Source organism: Lagenorhynchus albirostris, chromosome 15 (assembly GCF_949774975.1).
Source record: "Lagenorhynchus albirostris chromosome 15, mLagAlb1.1, whole genome shotgun sequence".
Classification (NCBI taxonomy): domain Eukaryota; kingdom Metazoa; phylum Chordata; class Mammalia; order Artiodactyla; family Delphinidae; genus Lagenorhynchus; species Lagenorhynchus albirostris.
In genome coordinates this window covers 37,501,823-37,527,971 of record NC_083109.1, presented here as the reverse complement: position 1 = coordinate 37,527,971, position 26,149 = coordinate 37,501,823, and the positions used below count along the sequence as shown (strand labels likewise).

At 39.5% G+C, this 26,149-nt stretch overlaps 1 protein-coding gene across 1 annotated transcript in view; it reads right to left on the bottom strand.

Annotated features, from left to right (window-relative positions):
* Positions 1–418: 418 nt before the first annotated feature.
* SNAP25 (synaptosome associated protein 25) overlaps positions 419–26,149 on the bottom strand; it is a 79,159-nt gene continuing 53,428 nt past the window's right edge. The window contains exons 4-8 of the mRNA XM_060123704.1: positions 19,457–19,505; positions 12,158–12,275; positions 8,339–8,464; positions 5,664–5,808; positions 419–643 (exon numbers count right to left, since the gene is read on the bottom strand). Coding sequence (XP_059979687.1) covers positions 575–643; positions 5,664–5,808; positions 8,339–8,464; positions 12,158–12,275; positions 19,457–19,505 — 507 coding nt within the window. The 3' untranslated portion in view covers positions 419–574. The remainder of the gene's footprint in view (positions 644–5,663; positions 5,809–8,338; positions 8,465–12,157; positions 12,276–19,456; positions 19,506–26,149) is intronic.

The window sequence follows — 26,149 nt, the reverse complement described above, 5'->3', positions numbered from 1 at the left end:
GTAAGTAGGAATCTAAAAATCTATTTAGTTCTCATGCATAAATGCATAAATCACATCACTTTGAGTGCAATGCCTGTTATGTAATTCCACATTGTCTAATCATGAAATCATAAAGACAGATGACAGCCGTGAGGAACCAAAGACAGCAAATTTTGAGAGTTTCAGAGCCTGACACCCAAAGAAAGGACAGTGACAGTAGCTCTGTGGAATGTCACAGTTTTACAAGAATAATACTGTGTATTGAAAGAATCAACAGCACATTGAGCATTCCTAAATTGTTGTCATTCAGCAAACGCCACTGAGGAGAGAAAAGGAAAAAATGAAACCCAAGACATCTTACGTAGGGAGTTAGAGCCACCAAATGACCACTATATACAGCCTTTGGAAAGAAAGAGACCCAGAAAGAACAAAAGACACGTAGTATTGTTGGGCTGATGGATGACACAAGACAACATTCACAATGGGGGCGGATTGATGTGTGCATGTGTGCAGACCTACTAGGTAATACCATGAAAAAAGCATGAAGGTGCCATCTTGCCCGACAGCATTTGGAAGAGGACACAGGTGGGCACATTTAACCACTCCCCAGCATCTTTGTTGCACGTTGGTTGGCCTCATCAATTCTGGTTTTGTTGGAATCAGCCTGGAGAAAGGGGAAAGAAAACAGAATTCATTTTACCCATTCACATTCCATTCATCCTTCTGGGTCTAGTTCAAATTCCTCCCGTTGGGTGAAGGCATCTTGAGACTTCCCTGATCAGAATGAACCATGCCTCCTTTTGTGTTCTCAGAACCATTGCTTATGGCTGGACTTAGACATGATCACAGAAGCTTGATCTTAGTTCTCATGACTCTTTTCCCTACTATGGAGAGCAGAGTTATATCATTTATCTTTCTCTTCTGGAATGACACCCAGTGATTTCTATGGCAGGCATTCACATCCGTTGGATTGAGTTGAATTCTTGCCATTTGTACAGTTATTAGCAGTGTCACTTTGGGAAAATTACTTAACATTTCAGGGCCTCAGCTTTCTCATTTATAAGCTGGGGATAATAAAGAACACTGCTAATGAGCACAGTTCCACTCATTCAACTTTGACAACATCAACTATGAGGTATATCCTGTTATTAGCTCCTTTTTCCAAGTGAGGAAACTAAGCAGAGGGGATTTAGGCAATTTGTCTAATGTCACAGAACTAATAAATGAGGAAACCAGAGTCAGAAGGCCAGCACCCTGGAGTCAGCGTCCACACTGGTAGTCACTATGTTAGTCATTTTACTACTTAAGTTTGCTATGAGGATGAAATGAGTTTATACACATAGTATGCTTAGAATAATGTTTTGCAAAAATTAAGGGCTCAACATATCTTATCTTGTAATTATTGTTATTGGGTGAAAACGTGGTTTGCTTTTAAGGATGTTTAGTAATTGTTTAGCCCCATTTCTGAAGACTTACTCTTATGAGTTATAACTGGCTTGTTTTAGCAGGGGATCATTTACTATCATTTTGTGCCCTGACTGACCTCTTCACTGCTTGAGCTACCTTTTGCTCTGCGTGCATCATGAAACCCAGGTCTGCTACCTGGATATACCTTTAAACTCCAGAAAATAAACTATTCCTGACATCACTGAGAAATGTATGAGTCAGCAAGTAGAAGGGAAGACAAAAATTCTTTTCAGGCTGTTGTTTTCCTCTATTATGATTGGTAATGTTGTCTGTCCCTCTCCAGCCTGGGAAGAGGGGAAGGAAGCTGAGAGGCAGTGTAGGGAAACTGGACTGTTTTTATATCAACCAGTATTTACTCAACGGTTACTGATTTTGCATCTATGACTGTGCTTGGTGCTTTCCAGTCTCCACCAAGTTGTGTCTTCTTTATTCAGTTTAATTGTGAATTCCCAGCACACTAGAGTTATCAATATTCAAATAGAAATTTGCCAAGTTAAAATAAAAAATAATTCTAGATTATTCATAACTCTAAATTATCTGGCAATGGCTCCCTACCATCTGTTTGGATAATTAAGAGTTGACTTCAAAACAGATAAGATAGAACACTAATTTTCCTTGATTGCCTTGATCTATAGATTCATATTTTGACCTTAGGTTCCTAATTTGGGAAATGGGTATTCTCTCCAATTTTACTTGGCTCTTAAGTATTCCCCTCTTCAGCTACAGAAATAATGACTCTTTGGTACAAAGGAAAATTAGAGGCTCAGAGCAGTGTGAAATGCTCCTGAAGACTGGATTATTCTATTTTTCCAGACTTAACTTTGAGAACTGTTCAAATGAGAAAAATCATCCATTTAAAAATGGATAGCATTTCTGGAGGCAAACATTCTAGGATTTCTTACATTAAGAATGCACTGATGAGTCTTCACATGATGGTACAAGAGGATATTTTGAAGTAGAGCATGAGGTTACTCTTTGGATATCTTCAAAGGATCTGGGAGGAGCTGGAACAGACCTATCTTTAACAGCCATCTGTGATGTCCACCTGAATTATTTCTGAAGCATATCAAAATTCCAGCCCATACAGTACAAAAGTGCCATATCTTTATTATATTATATAACAGTAGTGCTTTTAGAAAAAACTCCTGAGATAATCTTATTTTAGATGTCTTCCTGGTATTTGGAGAATGTGTCTGTGTTTATTCTATTTATATGCTTTTTAGGACTTTATTTATGCAATATATCCCATTCCAACTTTCATATTTCTATGTAAAGAATCCTAAACTTGCTAATATACTCAAGATATGGTACATGATTTGCCCTTGTGAGAAACCCAGGATGACTAAGAAAAAAGCCAGTAAGAGAGGTAGAAGGAGCTATTTAGTTCACCCTTCTGAACACTCTGGAAATCTCAACTTCAGACCATGACAGGTAGATTTTAGGCCACAGCTCAGACTTCCAGAAGTGGATACTCACTATCCCACATGGCAGCCTGTTCTGACCCCAGATTTGCACTGTTCTCTTATCATCTTTCAGGTAAGGAACCAGGTCATGAAGCTGGTGAGCAGGAAAACCTTGCTGGTACTCAAGATCTTAGTTTTCAAATTCCATGTTTCCTTGTTGATGAGAGAATGTGAGCAATGCTAAAGCTTCAACTTCACTGTATTTCAATGTGTGTGTAACATCTTCCACTGACAACTTTAAGTCCAAGTTTGAACATCACTAAGTTGTTTCCTTAGCAACAGTTCCCATAAAGATCTGATATAAACTTGCCCTGTTTTAATAGTTTTCTAAGAGAATCGTAGCTTTTTAACCTTAGAAGATTGTCTGTATATAAATATCCTAAATCAGAAAACAAGGTTTTCAAATAGACAAAGTAATTTCTTGACAGTCCATAAGGATGTATTGAAAATTGGGTTGTTTTGGACTCCCAAAACTTCACTGCTATCTGAAGTGATGAGAAAGGATCATGACTGATGAAGTTGGGTGAAGATTGCTGTTGGAGTCACGAGAGAATATGGGAGAAACATCAGAAGATTCTCTTTTGTTCTACAGTGTGATTTAATCTTAAATATGCAGGAGACCTCTGCATACCATTTCCTGTTATCAGAAGTAAGAACTTGCACAAGAAGATAGAAGTCTACTAATAATTTTGTAGCTCATGTAACATGTATCATTTGGAGCAATGCTGAGTTGAAATGGGCTTTATCTCAATCATATCCACATTGTTATTTTGAGGGGAAAAAAAGGCTAGTTACTCAATGGCAACTAGACCCCTACCTTACTTCTTAAGCAATTCAGCATTCAAGGATGATATAAACTGTAATGACTATTTCCTATCCACTTGTCTGACTTTTGATTAAACCTTATAGCTGCACATGTCTTTGCTCTTATAGCAAACTTGGCCCAGAATGAAAGGTATTCTCCTAAAGAAGAGAACTAGAAATACAAAGTGGCAGAATTAAGATGTCACTTGCCTTTCCAGGAAAACAGCTTGCTTAAAGCCCAGCTCTATCAATAAAGATTTGACTCCTCTCTTTTAGTAGAACTTCTCCTTCTAGGACTCTAAGTGAGTTAGAGATACATTATCTCCCTACATCTGAGTCAATTGGGTCCTTTGATAGAAAATGACTACTCTTCATTTTTTAAAAATCATTTTCCTGTTGGAAGGTAGTTCAGCAATTATTTCTTAGTTCATTTTTCTGGGCTGTAATGGTTAGGTCCATTTCTGTTGGCTCTAGTGCTTTATGAAACCCCCAATATTGTTCTGAAAATCTATTGATTTGCTTTAAAAGCTTTAAAAGCTTTAGCGTATCAAAGGCTCTTAACAATAATAAGTATGTCATGACTTGTAAAGTAGGCAGAGCTCAAGTATTTTGTCAACTAACATTGACATCTGTGTAGCTCAATATTGATTAGCCAAAGTGTTATGCAATCAAATATTTTTAATATAAAGTGCACAGAACACAATAGGGCAAAGCGTTCCCTTTATGTCTACTCATTGCTTTCTCAAGTCAGTGGAGAATGCTTAGGTACTAAGAAACTGAGTATTTAGCCTTATAATTCAAGAGATCTCAAAAACCATCCTTCTTCCCCCTACCAAAGTGGAATGAGTTGTTGAAAAGAAACTCAGGGTTTCAGCCTCAAAACTTCAATATCTTCCAAGGAATAAACTCACACAATATAAGATTAGCCACGTAGAATCGATTATAGATGCACAATTACCATTAAACCCATAATGTGTCTATTTCTCCCTGTTTGCATTTGGACACCTTTAAGAGATTACAAGCAATATTTAGGAGTCTACTGATTGGGGAGAGGGTGGAATACAAAGACATAGAGACTGAATCAGATTTGCATAGTGTAGAATACCAGGTTTGGGTGCCCCAAATCTTTATATAAGAGCTTTCCAGTGTTTCTTTCTGTTTCTTCCTAATCTCAAGCCCAAACCTACCCTTTTCCATTCTACTGTCTCCACTCTTCCTTATGCCTCTTGTTGACACTAGGGGGCTCAGTCTTAGCATGACACCTGGTGTCCTTATGTGAACGCAGCTTCATCAGATTATGTTCCCTACTTTGAGATCTGGACATGTGCACTGTTGAACTGGAAATGGAATCTGGGACTTTTTGAACTGTCATTAAAGCTCTGGCACTTATAAAATCAAAGCTCATATTCATCATCTGGCTAACCTAAAATAACTATTCTTTTGCTCATTTCCTGATTCTGTTCCTACATCATCTCCACCTGACAAGCTCCTAACCATCCTTTAAGACTCAATTCAAATTCAACCGTTTTTTTGGAGATTTTCCCATCCCCTGACCCTTGAAATCTTTCCTCATCTAACATGATTTAGCATTTGATGTGTGGCTTTCTTGGCAAATTATATTTTCATCTGAAGCTCACTGCCTTCTGCAGGCTGTGAGTTTCTTGGCAGTTGGGATGATGTCTTTCTCATCTTAATATGTCCTTTGATTCCTAGCACAATGCCTGAAGCAAAGGTTCCTCTGAGGAATATCTGCTAGATTAAATTCTACCCTGTTATTTACTTATCTGTTGCTGGATTTTTGTCTTAGAAAATTAAGGGAAAATGTCTATCTACCAACGTCTGAATCCAAAGTCACGGTTTGAGGGTCTTGTTATGCCCTTCGCATTTCCTCGGTGGTTATTTCAGAGGAAGTGATAAGCAATGGAAACTTGCTGAATGCCACATGCTCACCTTCTCCATGATCCTGTCGATCTGGCGGTTCTGTGTATCGATCTCATTGCCCATATCCAGGGCCATGTGACGGAGGTTTCCAATGATGCCGCTCACCTGCTCCAGGTTTTCATCCATTTCATTTTCTCGGGCATCATTTGTTACCCTGGGCATCAAAGAACAGTTTTTAGAAGATAGGAAAAAAACTCAAATACCAAGGACCCAAAGTTTAGGGAAAATCTGTAGACCTCTAGGTATCAATCCTATCCTTTTAAAATTTCTATTCTATACAAGAACACATGTTCGCTTTTGTACATTGGAAAATGATGTTTTAAAGTGCATTATTGAACACTTACATTTCTATTTTTAAAGAAGACATATTAAATAGATTAATTTATCTTCTTCTCTTGCTTCCACCAACACATCATTTCCTCCCTTCATATGTTTATCCCAATTTTCATTTTTTTAAGGGTAAAATCAGCTGGGAGGATTAGTTGGGAGGGTTCCAGGTCAGAGAATGGAACTAGTTAGAAACTGTATTTTTCTTTCTGAAGTGTCAGTCAAAATCTCCAAGACTCAAATTTAGAATGAAACAAAAGCTGCTGTACTAAGTCAGAGAATTTCTCCACTCATCTTCTTCCCCATTTGGGACCAACATCAATGGGAAGAGCAATGAGAATTACAGTCTTCCCCTTAATCCTGTTTGCTCCCAAGAATTCCAAAGGGAGTTACTTGTTCAAGATGATTTTTACTTGCTCAGATTTCAATGCTATGGGGGTTTTGGTGGCATTGTGAATGGTTGATTTCAAGGAAGAAAACTGTGATAAAAGATTATTGTTTCAGTTTGAATGGGGAGGAAGGAGTTGGCTCTCAAAGTGCCTTATCCAAAGTGCCTTTCCATTTTTTTCATAGTTCAGCTTGAAAGTTAAGAAGGCACTAACTCTTTATTGTAAACAGTAGGTACTTATTGCAGAATGTCTGGCTAACTAATATCTTTCTACAACAGATGGTGATGAGCTAAAATATGTTCAGAGGGGTTAAAATCCATCCCCCATGGTAAATCCCAATGCAAACTGCCCCTCTAAGGTTTTTAAAGCAGTCCAGGCCAGATAAAATTAAAGGGGAACTTCCTAGATTTCTTCTGTAGAAAAGAAGCTTATTTAAATGATCTTCAGCAGCTAAGGCATACTTTTGGTTCCAGGGTTCCCAGCCCTATTTGCACATTAGAATCACCTGAGGAGCTTTAAGAACTACTAATACCTGGATCTCATTTCTAGAAATTATGATTCAATTGGTGTGGATTAAGTCCAAGCACTGATACTTTTTAAAAATTGCTCAGGTTATTCTAATGTGCAGCCAGGATTGAGGACCCCTGGTCTGGTTTCCCTTGGAGCAATAGAAACATGAATAGAATTGTCATCTGTTATTGCTAGGTAGATATCTAGATCTTTATACACAAATGGCAGTGACATTTGAATCTGGTTTGTTGGCAGTCTCAGCTACAAAGGCCTGGGTATAGATGGCTGTACAAACAGCAACCCTAGTCATTGCTAAGTCCTAGTGTAGTAACCTGTAAAAAGTTATAGTTTTTTTTCCTTTTCTTTTTAACAACAGAAATATTTGTTCTTATTACTATTTTCTGATCCCTTGAGAGTTTAGTTCCGAGTTGGCAGTTCTGTGTGACTTGAGATTTTTTAATAGATGTTTAAGTTAGCTTTTGCTTCCAGATTTCAAAAGAAACGATTAATAAGAATTCAGGTCTGCTCATTATTCTCTATTTGTACCCCCAGATCTGTTCTCTGGCCTTCTTTGCTCTCTGCCCAGAGAGGCTGACCTCTCTACAACCTTATCACCCAGGTTCTCTTACTCTGCCCTCCAGTAGGCTTTGTCCAATGGCCAGTGAGAGACTGGAGGACAAGAGACTGAGGAGTTGGGGCATTTATTTCCCTTTCTAGTTTCCTGTTGGGTTTGACAGTGGCTGCATCTCAACCCACAGCCCCTGCCCATAGCCATAACTACAGTTGGGTTCTGGTGACAGCTCTCTCCTATCCTTTCAGGATTCTTCCTGCTATTCCTAGTTCATAAGTGCTTCGCCATTCCTTATTATTGACCCTGCCCACATCTCTGTAAATAATCTCTTTCATAAGTTCTGTTCCAATTAAACTCACAGAATGAGACACCTGTTTACTGCCACACTGATGCTGGATGTGGTCATGTGACTTGCTTTGTCCAATGTAATGTGGACAAAGGCTTGATAAGTGCTTGCTCATCAGAGCCTGCCCCTTGGGTTGCTGCCACCACCATGCAAGAAACCTCAGCTCTCCTGCTGGAGAGGCCACATAGAAAAGAATGGATGCTCCCTACCCACAGCCCCAGCCAACCACCAGACAAGCAAGGAGGGCCATCTTGGATCATCCCTCACCCGGGTGCATGTAATGAGTGAGCCCAGGAGAGGCTTTTGGAAGACCTACTCAGCCAACATAGAGGTTCAGAAGTAGAAAAATGATTTTTTTTTTTCTTGGCCTCTACACGCAGCCTGTGGGATCTTAGTTCCCCGATCAGGGATTGAAAGCAAGGAGTCCTAACCACTGGACCACCAGGGAACTCCTTAGCTGTTGTTTTAGAACCACTCAGTTTGGGGTGGTTTGTCACTCAAAAGTAGATAACTTACATAGTGCCGGTTGCACAAGGCTCACCTGCGGATGAAGCCACCACTGATGGCCATCTGCTCCCGTTCGTCCACCACACGAGCAGGCTGGCTGGCCACAACTCCATCCTGATTATTGCCCCAGGCTTTTTTGTAAGCATCGCTTGATTTAAGCCTATGCAAAAAAGAGGGTGAGTGACAAGCAAAGGGGGCAGAGCATCAAGCTCACAACAACGGTTACCTCTTCAAGCTAAGAACTGAACCAAGCGAATGAGTTTTAATTCGAGGCATTAGAGAATACCGATATATCATAATCTGGACCCATAGAGTTGGCCACCACCATGCCTCAGCTACTCAGGATTTCATTTCCAATCAAGTCAATTGCAATTGTCGAGATGGCAACCTTTGCCCGCGGGTTGTTCTTGTTTTGGTTTGTTTTTGTAGTTTAGTTGGATTTAAGACAAGGATTAAGGTAGTTAGAGGACATTCAGTTCTATTTCAATGACACGGTTATATTTTGAGACACAAAACACACAGAAAAAACATACTGGCAGACAGACACAAAACAAGACTGCCAAGTAGAGTGTGTACATCACACCACAGGAACACACTGTCATCAAGAAAAACATACTGGACCAAGTTTTTACACACCATCATGCAAAGATTCCCTGCTTAATTGTTTTCCCCCAACGCATGTGTGGAAACAAGCATTCCCACTCTGCATGGAGAACATAAAGGATTGGTGGTTGGCCAAGCGTGATGGTCTGTGAGTTGCCTCTAGAATGATTTGAATTAGATAATATATCGGTACTTCCAAACAGTTACCATACATCCAGAATCGATGTACAAACCTTTGTCCACAGAGACAAAAAGTAAAAGAAGCGTAGTGAAATGAATGCAGGAAAATAGAAGAGAGAACAAGCCATCTAGCACCAAAAAGGGAAATCCCTCTACATCTTCTTCATGCACCAGCTACAGGCATGAGTAGAAAGTGAAGCATTCTCATTTAAGCCAAACTACTCCAGAAGTTGACCATTCTCAAAAAAGGCACCAGCAGGACAGTAATAGCCTTCATGAGGATTTGAAACGCAGTTCAATAGCTTCTTTGTTGGGCTGAGGGGCAGGATGGGAGTGGTTACAGACTCCTACTTCAAACTGTCCTGGGATGTGGTGGGGGAGAGTGGTCTGGAACTGGTGTGGTCTCCGTAGGCCATATTTCACTGAGCTGCCTTGGAGAAAAACTTAAAATCCAGGCATACCTGTTGTGCCCAATAGAAACATGTGCAGCGTGTTTTGGTAGGTGTGTTGTAATTGAGCAATCAAAGATGTTTTTAGGTTCTTTGCATAGTAGAAACCACATGCTTTTTAGTCCAAGAACAGAACTTCCTTTGGTCCCATTTTTACATTTTCTATTATAAGACACCGGAATTTAACCTTTTTTTTTCTTTTAGTGTAGGACCATAGCCATTTATTAAAACTGGCTCTAATACTAATATTTGAAGATTAGGGACCAAGAAACCTTGGAGACAAATTGGAAAATTGTACAAATGGAATTTCAGCAACTCCCACAATCTAGTGTATAATACCACAGCCTTAGAGCAGTCAGAATTCACTGCTCTAAAGAGCCAGGGGCCCACTTAGTGGGATAGGATCCAAAAACTAATTTAATGGAGTTTAGAGTCTGGTTTTGTTGTTGTTGTTTTTTTTCAAATCCCCATCTCCTCCATCCTCACATTAACAGAAGTTATATGGACCTTGTGATGCTTTCTGCTATGTAAAATGTCTGGTATACCATCTTTGGCAGAGTCAAGGGGGTGGGAAAGTTTGCGTTTCTGAACGAAGGCGAATCACTGCACCCACAATGCTGCACATAGACTCACATAACTGCCGGACATCTATCATAGTCCTTCGAAACATGCCGAGACAGGGCGAAGCCCTCAGAGAGTCCAGGGCACCACCAGCCACTGCGTTGTGACACATGGTTTTTAAAGCATTATTTACACACAATACGGAACACTTCAGTCAAGCTTTGAAGCTCAGTTAGGGTCTCTTGTGCAATAAGGAATTACTGCCAACTGGTATGTGGAATTCATAGGGGTCGTCATTTCATCTGAACGTTAGAATCCATCCCAGGGAGGGAAGGGGGCCTGCCTCCACCTTTTCTCCACATACAGTTGATGGATGGGGAAAATGTACCTGTGAAATTCATCACAAAGCAGGTAGACATCTCACCTGGGGGCAAGTGGCCACTGAAAAGGATATACAGTTAAATCTTGACTAACTGGAATGCGTAGCAATGTCATTTTGGTGAATTATTGGACTTTCTTCATTAGCAGTGGGCCATGGCGGTACATTTTATTTCAAGGGTGATGGCTGAATATCTGTTAGATTCTTGAGCTACTTTCCTGCCTCAGAGTCTTAGGGCAGTGAACATGATCAAATCATTCCTTGGTTATGGTTTCTCTTGATGTGTCTGATGGCCTTTCCTCTGCAGCTCAGCTCTTACTGTTTGGTCCTATTGGATGTAGAAGTTATATAGAATGGAGACTGAGTGAAAGAATGCCAACTGCCTAGACTGACCTTAAAGAGAAACACTTTAAAATCCTTGATGGGATTTGTTCTCTCCTTGTTCATTTGTCTTTTTGTTAAAAGTGGAAAGGAGCAAAAGTATAAATATACTCAAGGGTTCCAGTTAGCTAGATTCCAGTTAATCAGACTTTACTGTAGATCATTCTTTAAAAAAAGAAAAAATAAAAGTTTAAATTTATTTGTAAATTGAGCCCCTCCCCCTCCTAAACAGGAAGTGGGATATTTTAAATCAGCCTCAAAGTTTAAAGGATGTGAATGGTCATATAATCAGCTAGAAATGACATCAATTTCTATTCTAAAAGCTAGGATCAGGAGAGCTTTTAGGAAAAAGGCTTCTGTTCAAAGGGAAGTGGGAGGGGTGAAGGGGATCGGGTAACGGGTTTAATTTTCCAAATGCATGTTGGACAATCCGCTCATGCATTTTTTTTTCACTGCTAGTCAAAGGAGACTACCTTCCAGAACCCTTATTTTCAGGTTCCTTCTGTTGCAAACCTTTATAACCACATGTCACATTTCTGCTACATTCCAAAAAAGCATTGCAGAACCTTAATAGTTGAATGTTTTGTGATGTTGTGCATGCAAAATCTACACATTTCAACATTTCGGCCAGTGTACAGGGAGGTCTTCCAAGAGGAAGAATTGGAGAGGGATGGGTCCAATTTGGCTAAGGCTTGAGCACTTCTTGTTGAAGGACTCATTGCCTCTGAGTTGGGTGCAGCTGTGGCATCTACGGGTTAACCACTGACACGATTTGGCAACTGGTGGGCAGTTGAAAGGGTGAGTTGCTGTCATACTCTCTAACTTATGAAATGCTTGTTTGGGCCAAATTAACTCTTATTTTTGCTTCTGAAAAATCAGACCTTGATACGTGTTTCTCATCTTCCCAACTTACCCACAGTCTTTTCTAAATCTGCAATTTTGGCTTTTGGGATTTAGAGAACATAAAATCCCTCTTTTATGGGATTTTATGTTCTCTAAAGCACCTCTTTCTTGAGATTAGTCTCTGTCTCGAGGTACACGTTCTGGAAAATGTTGAAACGTTCATCAATAAAAGTTGCTGACAGTGAAGCTTTCACTGTAGTATGCCTGATTTTTAATGCATCAACAGTAACTCCCACTAATATCATCTATGCTATGAGATGAATGCATTGGAGACGGTATTGATCTGTTCTGCATGCCACATACTCATCCTGCCTTTGCACCCAGCAGGAATGAGCTTGTCAAGGCTTGGAGATGGGCCTTGGGAAACCAAAGCTTCAGGCAGGCAGGCAGCACCTACTTGTTACAGGGACACACACAAAGCCCGCAGAATTTTCCTAGATCCGTCAAATTCTTTTCTGCTTCTTTCATGTCCTTATTGATTTGGTCCATCCCTTCCTCAATGCGTTCCAGTTGTTCTGATTAAACACAAGTATTTTATCCCCACAGAATGAAGCAGATGAAAAAGGACAAAGAAAAAAAAGACAAAACTTCAGACATTCACTTTGACATTAAAAAAGAAAAAAAAAAAAAAGAAAGAAAGAAAACTGGACGCCACAGATTAGAGCTGGTACCCAGTACCTACTTGTTACAAGGACATATGAAAAGGCCACAGCATTTCCCTAAATCTTTTAAATTTTTCTCAGCCTCCTTCATGTCTTGGTTGATATGGTTCATGCCTTCTTCGACACGATCGAGTTGTTCTGGTTAGGACAAAGGGATGACAGTGTGGAATGAATTTTTGGGGGGTTTCCAACAGAACATGAGAAATGTCTATGTGAAACGGAATTTGAAAAAGAAGGAGAGCTATTACAATGCATTGTCCGAGAGGATGCATTGCTGGAGTCGGCTGTTGCTCCCCTATGCAGCCAGGGGTGGAAGGAAATGAACAAAAATGATGCTCAAATAGTTTATAGTGCAGATACGATGGGATGGGGTAGGTAGGCCTGTTAGATTCTGAGGATCCAGGAAAACAACACAGCATATTCACTTACTCAGACACCAGTGAAACCAAGAGAAAGAAAACAGCATGTTAGTTTATGTTTTAGGCATTCAGATGTAATGCTACTAGAGAAAGTGTCTGCTTCAACTTTAACAGGTCTCAGTCTTCTGGTTTTTAAGCATCCTCAACCAGCTAAGGGTAGAAAATAATCCACCTTCTTCTTTGGGAAAAATAACAACTACAGTGATAACTATCACTGGATACCATACAGTTTTTCCCCCAGCAGTGTTTCTCTAGTCAAAGGCAGGCCATGGACAGCTCTTGGTTTTGAATACTCAATTAACACAAGTTCTAAGAAAAGCAACATCAGCACAGCAATGTTATAGGTAGTGGAACATTTAAATTCCTTTTATCCTATGACTTCCTTGTAATGAAAGCTTTGGAAGGCATTTCACTTCTCTGCCCCTGATTTCCCATTCTCCACAATGGGAAATGCTAGACCCCAACCCCAGGCAGAGCATGGGAAAAATGAATGCCTGGGTCTCTGGAGGAAGGTGATGGATTGGAACATAAAACAGTACCAAGTCGTCACTGCCAGGAAAGCTGACCTTAGTGTACCTAAGACATAGATCAATACCCATAAAAATGAATCATACTTCTAGGTCACCAGGGTAACATACACCAACTTGATTAATTTTTCAAAAGTTGTGTCATCAAATTGAGTAAACTATAAGTTCCATGAAGGGATTTTTAAAACAGCTTTTAAGACCATTAAGACAGCAATGGGATGTCTTGGCTGTCTATTTACAAAACCTAATTACATTTCTATCCCTCCTTTCATCTATATTTTCATGCATGCATGCCTACGCCTCTGGGAAGGAAGGCATGATTATAATAAAACTGGTAAATACATTTCCAGTCTAAGGGCATACATAATCACTTAAAAACAATTTTACATTAAATTGTCATTCCAGTCGAAATTGTCATTCCAGAAAACTAAGCTAGGTTCACTAGTGGCCCAAACTGGAGAGACTATCCATTTGGAAAATAAGAGCCTATTACGTTCTCTTTTGTGGGGCTGAGGAATAGAATTCAGCTTATTAAGAATCTGCTATCTCTGCTCTGCTTTTCAAATGACAGGGGAAAACAAAATGTTTATCCAGCATAGGCTAGCCGGAGGAAATAAGGATGCAGTGCTGGCAAACTTTTGCTGAATAAATATAGGTACAGTAATAGCTTAAGAAAAATCTCTAAAGGGGCTAAAAAACAAATGGATGACAATTCTTTACAATCCACAGAATTCTGTACTTTTCTGAAGACTTCATTCCAGTTTCCTTTAAGGAATGCAATAAATTAGTCTGTAGATCAAATTAACTATCAAATGAGGGGATTGGTTGGGGGGAAAGGAGCCCAATATCCTCAAAACAAGAACTATGTTAAGTACAGACAGAATAGGGATGCCAAATTCCAATCGAGGAATTGCTAATGGCTTCCTGGAGAGCTGGGTTGAGATGAGATTGAAGCATCTGGGTTCAGAGGGAAAACTTGCTGGACTCAACTAATGACAGATGACATATGCACAGGTTATGGCATGGGGACACACATTCAGGTGTTTGACTTTCCTAAGGAATTTCTCTTGAGTTAATATTTTCAGCTAAGATAACTTTCTGACATTTCAAGATCCCCACCCACTGTGTCTCCAGGGATTAGAAAATAACATAAATAAAAGTGAACTGGCCCACAAGTGTTGAATTTCTGAACCAGAGAATTCAAATTAAAAGATAAAAACAAACAGGTAGGTCCAAATCCCTATTTCTGAGAGCGGGGTTCGGCCATGGTTTGCCAGTTTGTTCAGCAAAGATCATAGCAAATAGGAATTCTGGAGTTCTTTCAGAAAAGTTGATTCAGAAAACTATTTTATTGCTCCAATATTGGTTGAATGTTTCGTTATACACAATTATAAGTCAAATCCTTAATTAAAAAAATATTGTGGGACTTCCCTGGGGTTCCAGTGGTTAAGACTCCACCGCTTCCACTGCAGGGGATACAGGTTCGATCCCTGCAGGGAACTAAGATCCAGCATGCCTCATGGCATGGCCATAAATAAAAAAAAATAAACAAAAATTTAAAAAATAAAAATATTTAAAAAGAAATTTAAAAATATTGTGGAACCATTTTGTCACAGATATTCTGACAATAATATTTTTTTTTTCTGTTTTTTGGTTCCCTCTTTGAATGTGAATGCTATAAAGACAGGGATTTTTGCCTGTTTTGTTCCGTGCTATGGCACATAGCAGGAGCTCACAATAATGGCAATTTTAAGAGTGTTACTGAGTTACGTTTGTGGATATGTTTGGTGTATTGGGACTTCACAGCACTTAAATGATTTCTGTGAAGATTTTCCTCAGGAAATGCTTGAAAGCAATCAATATCCTCATTCCATTCTGGCGTAGACAGCAGCATCTGAGAGGCTGATGCAATGCAGTGTCTAGGGTTGACTGCTCCTTTCCTCCCTAAACTTACTTTCTGGCTGTTTTCTGTTTACTCTTGGAGACTGGGAGGGGAATAAGATTTGGGATTGGGGAGGTATTCCAGTACATCACACTATATGTTGGGGCAAGAGATTGTTCTTTCTTTTGCTATGATATTTGGATGACTGGTTATCTGTGATGGATCCACCAATGGCAGGATGCTCAGGGATCTAAGTTTAGACATCTTTTCTACTAATATTATGTAAGTAAAGCAGCATGGGACCGTTAGAATCCTCAATCTAGTAAAAAAAGAAACAGTAGAAGAATAGCAAGAGGTCAATGCTATTGATTGATCCAATGTGTAAGCCTTCATTGAGTGTAACCAATTACAAGATGTTGCCTACATGATTTTCATTTTCCTTAGAATTGATGACCATATGGAAATTCATTTAAATAAATTTAAATAGCCACGTGACTAGGGGCTACCATATTGGGCAATGCAGCTTTAGTCATTCATAAGAGATATTGGTGAGTGGACTTTAGCAAGAGGGATGTTTTCACAAATTTTACCCTGTAGTGCCATGAACCCTTTAAGAAAGTTGGCAGGCTCTGTGGATGAGGGTTTACTTTTCCTTTACTCTGCCAGGCAGTGGTCAAAGATTTCACTGTTTAGTTTGTAGCCGTTCCCATGGGATTGTCCCAAGAGCAGCATTTTCAGCATCAAAACAAACATATAACCCAGCAAAGACCAGCAAAGGGAACAAGAGATATGGAAGTGAAAGGTTAAATCATCCCACATTAGGGCTAGGGGTTTTTCATGGGGATTTCTCTTGGAGACAAGAAAAGTCCAAGGATGTAGGACATTTCAGGGCCATCTGTCATGCTCAGTGCTCCTTGGTGTCTCCTGACACCTGGATGTAAAATAAGAATCCCATAAGGAATTTCCTAGCACAACCATTTAGCAGGACAACCTGGATTGGCTCTTTAGGCGGATGGCTGTTTCTTGAGACTTCTGTGCAGTTGCAGTCAACACTTTTGGTGTTCAGGCAAAGACAAAATTAGTAGAGCATAACTGGAGAGAAATTTTAAAGCAGTTACTGATCTAAACAACTAAACACAGCATATGCAGTGTCAAAATGCATTTACAATGGCAGTAAAGATAGTTGTTGACTCATCAGTCATTTCAAAAGTTCTAATCTCTTCTTACAGTATAAATGGAACATGTAGCATTTAAGACCAGGTAGAAGCTACCCACTTTTGAGGGTTTACAGTTGCATGCTTCTCATCAGTATCAATTATTCACCACGCATCTGGTAAAACCCAGGTTATCCTAGGAAATATGTTCAACCAAGAAGTTAGCATTTATTGCTGTTTGGCCACAATTGAAATGTCTTAGCTGAGAACATTAACTATCTTGTGGGGGCAATCTGCAATTTTACTTCGTTTCTCAGAGAATAATGTAAAGATGTTCCTGAGAATCATTTGTGTTTAAGAATAATATATTTTTGTATTATATTGGAGATTTTGGCAAATTTTGCCTGTAGATTTTCTTCATCAAAGTACAATGAAATTTGAAACTCAATATCTTATTCACTTTCTTTTTGACTTCAGATTTGTATATATTATTTTTTCATGTCAATGCTTTATAATTAGGGGAGAAAATGGTATTATCCTGAACCTTTCTCAAACTTTTTCTCCTTCAATGCTCCTTTTCTACTCCCTTCACACGCAAATTATTAACTAAAAGAGTTACTAAGATAGAACTCCTTATTACCTGAGTATATATGTATCAATTTAGCTCTGGAAATGTGGTACCACTCTTCTGTATGGGCACCTGCTGCCTAATTAAATAAATTTTTTTAAAAGCAATGATTTGCTGTGTCCTGAGTTTCAAAGTCTGGGACATTGTTATACACATCAAGCCAGCAAGTCTTATGATTTATAGCAAATTCATCTGGAGAGTTCTGAAGACTGCCACAGCTATTGTAATTCCTTCAAAATACAACTCCACTAGGCTCCATTATTTTTGTATTAATTTTGACAATTTATATTTTAAAAATGGGGGGAGAAGTGTTGGGATTGATGTTCAATTGTTTTTTTAAAAAAATTTTCTTCCGATTTTAAAAAAATTAGTTGGTGTATATTTATTGGAAAAGTTCAATACAAATAAATAATATAGAACAAAAGTCTTTATATAGCAGCCATGAGGGTGTACCCCTCAGATCTCCCTTCAAGAGGGACCCTGTAGTTAGCTGACACTTCCAGCTGTTGCACCTATGGGATCTACCACATTTACATGGAAGCCATGCCCTCCCTGGGATGCTTCTAGCCAACATCTGAGCACAATTTACTAGAGCGGATGCATCCCTGCCCGTCACAGGGCTGCTCCATTGCGTTGTCTTTGCTCCTGGGCTGCCTATCAGTCTGGCTGAGACTTTCTCAGAGCAGCACTACAGAATGAGACTCTTCCTACCCAATCCTCCTTCTGCCCCCCTCTCCTCTCACAAGTGTCAAGCCCGCATCACAGTCCAAAGGCTCTCCCTGCCTACTCCTGCTTCCTCTCCCCTTTACCCATCGCAGACATTTCCTTAAGAAGTCTCACACACTTCTAATTGATTCTTAGCAGTTGCTTCCCAGAGGACCCCAAATAATACACCTTCCTTCAGTCCCTCCCTGACCCTGCTGTAACTCTTCAGAAGTCAGTAAAAATTGATCTCATATATTGTAAAGGTTGCAGAACATTTTATGCAGAATTTCTTTCCTGGCCATATCATAATTGATTTGGTCAGTCTCCCCACTGACAGACATTTAGTTTCCAGTTTTACACCATTCCAGGTAAGGCGTGTATATTTTTCTTCATGGAGTTGTCAGTGAATATCTGCAGCATATAATTCTATGAGTGGAATATCTTGGTCAAAGATGGGTGAACATCAAAATTTGGAGATATTATCAAATTACTCTTAAACTTGGTACCGATCAACAGTGCCCATCTGTAGATTGAGAGTTTCTGTTTTCCCAACATATTGACAACATTGATTGTTATCAATTAAAAGAAGTTGTGCCAATCTGCTAAAGAGTGGCATCTCATTACTGTTGTTGGGTGAAGCATGGTTTCATTTGTCTACTTGGAAACTGATGATTTACATATTACATCCATTTTTTCTTGTACGTTGTTGTCCTTTTCTTTGATAAAATGCAAGGTCTCTCTGTATTTTAGGGAAATGCCTTATGTCTGTTATCCGTAAGGCAGTTTCCCGCCCCGTCCCCCCCTCCCCAGTTTGAGGTTTATTCTTGGAGTTTGTTTATGGTGTTCCATGTTGTAAAAATTTTATATTTTTATCTTTGACAAAAAATTTCTCGTGATTGCTAAGAGTTTTCTAATGTCTTTGTAAGATATACATAAAGAGAAAAAATTCTGCTAAATCTGATTATTATGATAAGAATTCAGAATGGAATCAGGTAACTAACTTGTGGCTAGAATTAAATAAGTCATTGCTGTATGATTCTATGTATAAATCAAAGAAAAAAAGTTTGGTATTACCCTTCTAGGTTCCACTGTAGACTAAATATGCTATATAAAATGTTGGCACTCTGATGTTCACTGCATCTAGTATTTCCGTAATAATTAAAAGAAAAAGTTCAAATATTTTAAGTGGTTCAATTTTCCACTTTACAATGATTTCCCTCAGTTTATGTCCTGTTAAAAACAGCTTCCAGTTATTCAAGGAATTCTCATAATGACTTGGAAATCAATATTGCCAGATGCTGAATTAGGATGGTCAAAAGAAATGGACAATATGGTATACTATTCTCTCATTCTATTTAGGAATTATCACATCAAATTTATGGGAAAGATTCGGGATGAGGAGGAGAATTCTCAAACTCTCCAAAATCCTATCATTAAAAATTCAAACAAATGACTTCTGCCTTCAAAATTCTATTACCCCAACACATATAACAGGGCATGTAGTACCATTTATTCAACCATGAAGATCTCAACATTTCCATACATTTACCAATCTTTTCAACAGAAAAAGGAGAAAAAAAGCAAGATAAAAACTGTAGAACTCTTACACACATATATGTGCATAACACACATCAATGACCACCTGTAGATGCACAAATCATTTTTTAATGGACTTTATTCAGATGAGGAATTGTTCTTACTGAAGAAATCTGAACTTACCTCCTTGTTCATCCAACATAACCAAAGTCCTGATACCAGCATCTTTACTCTACATTCCAATAATGGTAGCAAAGTGGAAAAAGAGTTAGAGAGAGAAAAGAGAGAAAGAGAAATCAGTAAGGGGACAATTAGCCCTAGATATGGAAAATGAAGAAGGACCAAAGGAAAAAGAGGGAGGAAATATGGCGGAGAGTATTAGGGGCTGGGGAGGAACTCAGAGAGGTGGGTCACCTGTGGACTTGCTTCATCAGTGATTCTCAGATAGAAGAGGGGGATGTAGCTCAGTCTCCATGGGGTGAGGCTCGGGATGGGGCTTGGCATGGACTTGAAATACACACACTTAATATTATAGTGTGATTTTATATCTGGAAAATAAAAATGCCTATAGTTTTTGTAACACCAACCACAGAAAGCAAATCTTTCAAAATCTTCAGGACTAAATCTTCTCTGGCACGATAGATCAGAAAGTTTCCCTAGGTGAACTGGGGAGGGATGCTCTACAGAAAAGATGTGTAAGAATCTTGGGAGTGGTGGTGAGATTTTTAGGTTTATCAAAAAAGATGACAGCTTCACAAAGGTTGAGAAACATAGCTCAAAAGGAAATTCAATCTTCCATTTCTTTCTCTATGGAGAAAAGTTCTGCAAGATTTAGAAAAGGGAATGACAGATGAGAAATAAGGGCTTTTTCTAATGAAATCTGAAATTCTGCACAATAATATGGTGTGAGAAAATAATTCATCCACAAGTTTTACTGCAGTTTTTTTGTTCACCCCTTATGCTCTAAATAAACCAAACAGCCCTGAACTATTTAGTGGAGGGGAGTGGGAGTTGGTGGGTGGGAAAAAAGTAGCAGGGATATTTGCATTGTTCATAATCATCATTTCCAGGAACTAGTTATGTAAAGACCTTCCATTTTATAGGGTGATTATTAATAGATATTAAATGGCAGTGCTTACAGTTTGGATTAATTGTATTTTCAAGAAAAGCTCATGGTGGTACCTAGAATAAATTCTAAAATATGTCTCTCATGGCCCCATTTATTTTCGACTGACTTACATTAACCTAAGAGAGAGATGTTAGTGGAGGTCAACAAAAGTGTTTTGTTCTGTTTTTTTAACAGTATTTCAACAATTTAATTCCAATAGTGCTTTCAAAAAATAAAATAAAACACCGAAAATTATTTCTGTGAGCTTTTATAAGCTCACCATTTCAGAGAACATGTGCAGTTAACTCTCCCAGACAGAAAAGCCTATTTTGCTTGTTTTAAAAAAATTGAATGAAAGATTCTTTAAGTTGTATAGTGCTTTATAATTTTCAAAACTTTCACATACATGATTTCATGTAATCATATAAGAACCCCTTTTTTACTCCTACACCTCTATGGCCCCTTCCCCCTTCCCTCTCCCCACTGGTAACAACTAGTTTGTTCTCTATATCTGTAAGTCTGCTTCTTTTCTGTTTTAGTCACGAGTTTGTTGTGTTTTTTAGATTCCACAGATAAGATATCATACAGTATTTGTCTTTGTCTGTCTGACTTATTTCATTTGACATAATACCCTCCAAGTCCATCCATGTTGCTGCAAATGGTGAAATTTCATTCTTTTTTATGGGCTGAATAGTATTCCATTGTATATATATACACCACAGCTTCTTTACCCATTCATCTCTTGATGGACACTTAGGTCATTTCCATACCTTGGCAATTGTAAATAATGCTGCTATGAACACTGGGGTGCATGTATCTTTTCAAATTAGTGGTTGAACACATTTTGATAAGTTTTAGTTGCAAAGTCAGGATGTAGTTTGGAGAGTGATGGCTCAGGATGACTTCAGGAGTCATTGACAGCACAGATTCTGGAGCTAGACTCTGCCTTGGAATCCTGGTGATTTTCTTTTCTGGCTGCAGGACCTCGGGCAAATGTCTTAATTGCTCTGTGCCTCAGTTCTCTCATTTGTAATACAGCAATCATAATAGTTCATACTTCATTGAGTTCTTATGTGAATTCAGTGAATTAATAGGCGGCACGTGTTAGAACGGTGCCTGGCCTATAGTTAGCCTTACACCAGGGTTAATAAAATAAATACCTTCACAAAATGCATCTATAGCAGGATATCTGGGCAAACTAAAATATCATCATTACAGACTACCACCAGAAGTTTCTAGACCACTGCTCAAACTTTAATATGTATATGAATTCCCTGCATAGAAAACATCTTGTTAAAATATAGATCCTGATTCAGTAGGACCGGGGTAGAGACTGAGATTTTTCATTTTGAACAAGATCGGCGATGCTGGCTGGTGCAGGGTCATACATTGAGCAGCAAGATTCTAGACCCCACAAGACATTTCAAAATCTTGTTCTTCAATGTGTTATAAATGGACATTTGTCTACACTAGACTGTATTTTAACAATTTCTATGCCCCTTTTATGCAAATTTTAACCATTGTTTATGAGAGGAAATTGTAAAATGCAGATGGCTCATTCAGGCATATGGATGTGACAATGCAAGTTCCAGTGAGGACGGAGTTATCTCAGAGAGCGTCTTCTTCTCTAAGGACCCAACTCAAGGCTATGCACGAGATTTCTGTTCTGTTCTATTTGGGATGGAGGGTGAGAAACAGGTGAGTGACTTCAGTTTGGTCAGTTCAGGTCTCATCTGTTGACCCTTTCTGCTCTACCCATTTATGTTATATAATAAATAAAATAAAGTATAATTTCCTCTTTGTTCAATTTGGTGCTAAATGTTTCAGTGCTGGAATGATTCACAGAACCACCAAGAGTTTGCCCCAATTTGAGAGAACAGAAGCAGTGAGCACAGGTCAGAGAGTCAGGAATGCTGGATTATGTTCTTAGCTCAGCCAGTTAATAGTCTTGAGATTGGGGAAGAGTCACTTGACCTTTCAGGATGCTTTCCCATATTTAAGATAAGGATAGAGATGCTAAATAAGATTGGGTAGTTGCTAGGTTGGTTCATTCACTCACTCGTTCATTAGTTCATTCATTCATTCATTCACTAAATGGTTATTGTGCTTCCACTCTGCCCCAGGCACTAAGGTAAGGGCCAGACAAATGCCTGGCTTCTAAACTGTGCTTCACAGAATGATAAACAGTTTGGTCAAGCGAACAAAGCTGGCATCTGGGAGTCAGTAATTCTGAATTCTAGACTTATCTTTACAGTTCTATTGCTCTAGAGTCATCTGTTCTGTGTCTCAGCTTTCCCAGCTGTCAGATGGGGACAGAAACAGCTCCCTCACTTCCCAAGATTTATAAAGACAAAATAAGCTACAGAACCTAAAAGCTTCTACAGGTTCAACTCCACTGGAGGCCATGATTCAAAAACTGAGATAAAGGATTTCATTTGTGTGGAATCTGTCAGTTCAGGATGAGCTGCTATGTTTGTTTTCTTAGATCCTTTTGCTTTTTGTGGAATTCTCAAAAAATTTTTAAATATTGTGGGAGTTGCTGGTGTAAGGGAAATGTTGTAAGAATTCACACTCTGGAATCAGGTAGATCTGAGTTTGAATTTCATCTCTGTCTTTTGTGGCTGTGTGTCTCAAGCAAGTTTCTTAACCACTGTGGACTTCAATTTCCTCCTTGGTAAAATGGAGAGCAAAGCAGTAGAAAAAGTGACTGCAGGGATTAAATTAGATAATAAACTCTGAGCACAGTTGCTGGCATATAGTAGGTTCTCAATAAATAGTAGAACTTATATTTGGCTCCACTTTTTGCTGACAACTTTTATCAAAACAACTGGGTGGTCCTTTGGAGGAACTAGGAGGGCAAGAGAGAAGGACAGGGATGGGACGATATCTTGGGGGAGGCAGAATATTACTTTCTCTGATTCCTTAATGAGTATTATGTTTTAATAGCTAGGAGGGAGAGGAGGCTGTTCTATTTTTGTCTTAGCTCAATTCCTGGTTCCTGTTCAAGATCCCTGGGAAAGTTGTCTAACTGTGAACAGGGGGAGTCGGAGATGTCAGTGATTTTTAAAAATATATTTATTTATTTACTTATTTTGCTGCACTGGGTCTTAGTTGTGGTGCATGGGATCTGCGTTGCAGCACGCGGGCTTGGGCTCTTCGTTGTGGCACATGGGCTTCTCTCTAGTTGCAGCACTCAGGCTCTCTAGTTGTGGTGTGTGGGCTCCAGAGTGCGTAGGCACGGTAGCTTCGGCACGTGGGCTTAGTTGCCCCATGGCATGAGGCATCTTAGTTCCCCAACCAGCGATTGAACCCACATCCCCTTCATTGGAAGGCAGATTCTTAACCACTGGACCACCAGGGAAGTCCCTGATTTTTTTTTCATTTCTTTCATTTTACTTTTTATTTCTCTATTCTTATTTTTTTTCTTGCTGATGATCTAAGACCATGTTTATGGAACATTTTAAAGTCCTTTGTCATCCTGCAATGCTTTTCCCAAAGTCCAATACACCTGAGCTAAAACTAGGCCAGTCCAGACACTCTCTTAACCGCGAGAGTTCCAAAAGATCCCTACAACTGCCTACCTGAAAACAACTGCTCAGCCTGAATTTTCCACCTTTAGTACAAAGTCTGGCATAACAAAGACATAGCTTTAGAATGCTTATTTTCTTCTTGTGGCCAACGTGTTTCAAAAGATAAGTTGGAATGAAAAGAAAAGATGCTGAAACACCCATAAAGGTTGGGGAGCCCTCAGTAACCACTGCGTGAAAGCTCTGTGTGGGGCTTTGGATCAGCCTGCCCTAGGGCAGTGTGGCTTTTCCTGGCTTTGTTCTATAGCCCAAGGCATTAACATGTAGAGCTCATTTCCTGCAGTTAGTATTAGCAGAGTTAACTTTTTTTTTTTTTTTTTTTTTTTTTTTTTTTTTGCGGTAGGCGGGCCTCTCACTGTTGTGGCCTCTCCGGTTGCGGAGCACAGGCTCCGGACGCGCAGGCTCAGCGGCCATGGCTCACGGGCCCAGCCGCTCCGCGGCATGTGGGATCTTCCCGGACCGGGGCACGAACCCGTGTTTCCTGCATCGGCAGGCGGACTCTCAACCACTGCGCCACCAGGGAAGCCCTGAGTTAACTTTTTTGTCTGGAATCAAATAGTATTCATGACTCTCCCTCTAGAATTCATTGTCCCCTCCTCTGTGCTCCTGAGGCAGGTGTGGCCTTGAATTTGGAGAGCTATTTTCATATCTGTTTTTCTACATGATGTCAATTTTGATCTTCCACCTCCAGCATCAGGCATTCCATAAATATTTGCTGAAATGCATCCATCAAAAGAGCCAGTTCCCAGCCCCAGGCTGGGAACCAAGTGCTATGTGATTTCTAATCTTTTTATGTGTGTATGGTATTCAGCTTTTCTGAACTTTCTCTACTGATCTCTGTGTAACTTTACATTGTCCTTGATACACTGATGATGGCTTCTATTGAAAACCAAGCTTCCATGCCTTCCACTCTGTTACACCGTAAAGTCCATGAGGGATGGCACAAAGTCCTATACATTCCACTGAAAGTGGGATTGTTTGCCTCAGGGAAACTTCACAAGTTGAGTAACCTTTCCTGTCTTTGAGACTGAATTTCAATAAGCATTCAGCTCAATTCAAATTATATGGCACTGATGGACTTTGGGATCATGGGCAAGATCCTAGTATTTCAATGCTCAGATTTTCCAAATGATTTCTGCCCTTGATGAATATTTAATGCTGATTCTCTTTAAAGAGAATTTCCTTCCTGATTGAAAGCAGAATATCATCTGACTGGCCAATGCCCTAGACATTAGGGATGTTTGACCATCAATATAAGATAACCCAGGAGGATGTAAGAGCAATCAATCTAGTCTAATAATGCCTTGCTCATAATTTCCTAAGGATGGAAAGTCTAATAGCCTCCTCTCATTTGTTAGAGGTAGGAGACAGCATCCATCTGTTTCACCCCCTGTTCTAAGATGCAACTTCATGCTTGATCGAGAAACACTTTAGGAAAAACAAAAATGTAATATTTGAGAATCCTACTTCAATTAATAGAGCTTTTGAGATTTTTTTTTTCCAGAATAAATTAGAGCAGACACTCCTTTTCCAAGACTGGCCAACGTTGCCTGCAATTTAAGAAGACACAGAAAAAGAGGTCTCTGTAGCCCAAAGACTCTGATGGGGGAGGGGCTAGTTGGGAAAAATGTGTTGGATGCATTCCTCCATCACTTTCTGTGCTCTAGGCAGTTTCAACATTGCACAGGTGGGCAAACTGGTGATAGATTTTGCAGTTTAGAAACTCCCTTCACATGTGCACACACACAAATGAAAATGAAATATGAGCTTGGAGGCCATGGTTGAAGGTCATAAACACGAATCAAGATAATGATGTCAGCTGACTTCTGGGCTCCCTGCCTTCCTGTCACGGTGAGAGCTCATGTGTGGATGTAACTCAGATTTGTTCCTTTTACTTGTTCTCATGACAAGATGAGGGGCAACATGTGGATTCTGAAAGCCTCACCGACACTAGTAGATTTAGAATATCTGCCTCCTTTTTGGTCCTCAAGTACTTCTGCGTGAGTCCCAGGACAGCACAAAGAAAACATTTCTCTTCGTTAAGAGAGTGAAGGTTGCTTTCCTGTGCTGCTGAGGGCCCCTTGCTGGCCCACCTCCTGTGGGGGCCAATTTGTGCTATGCTGCAGGCTCAAACTGTCATTTTTCATGATAATAGATCTCCTTCAGTGGACCCCCTACCCT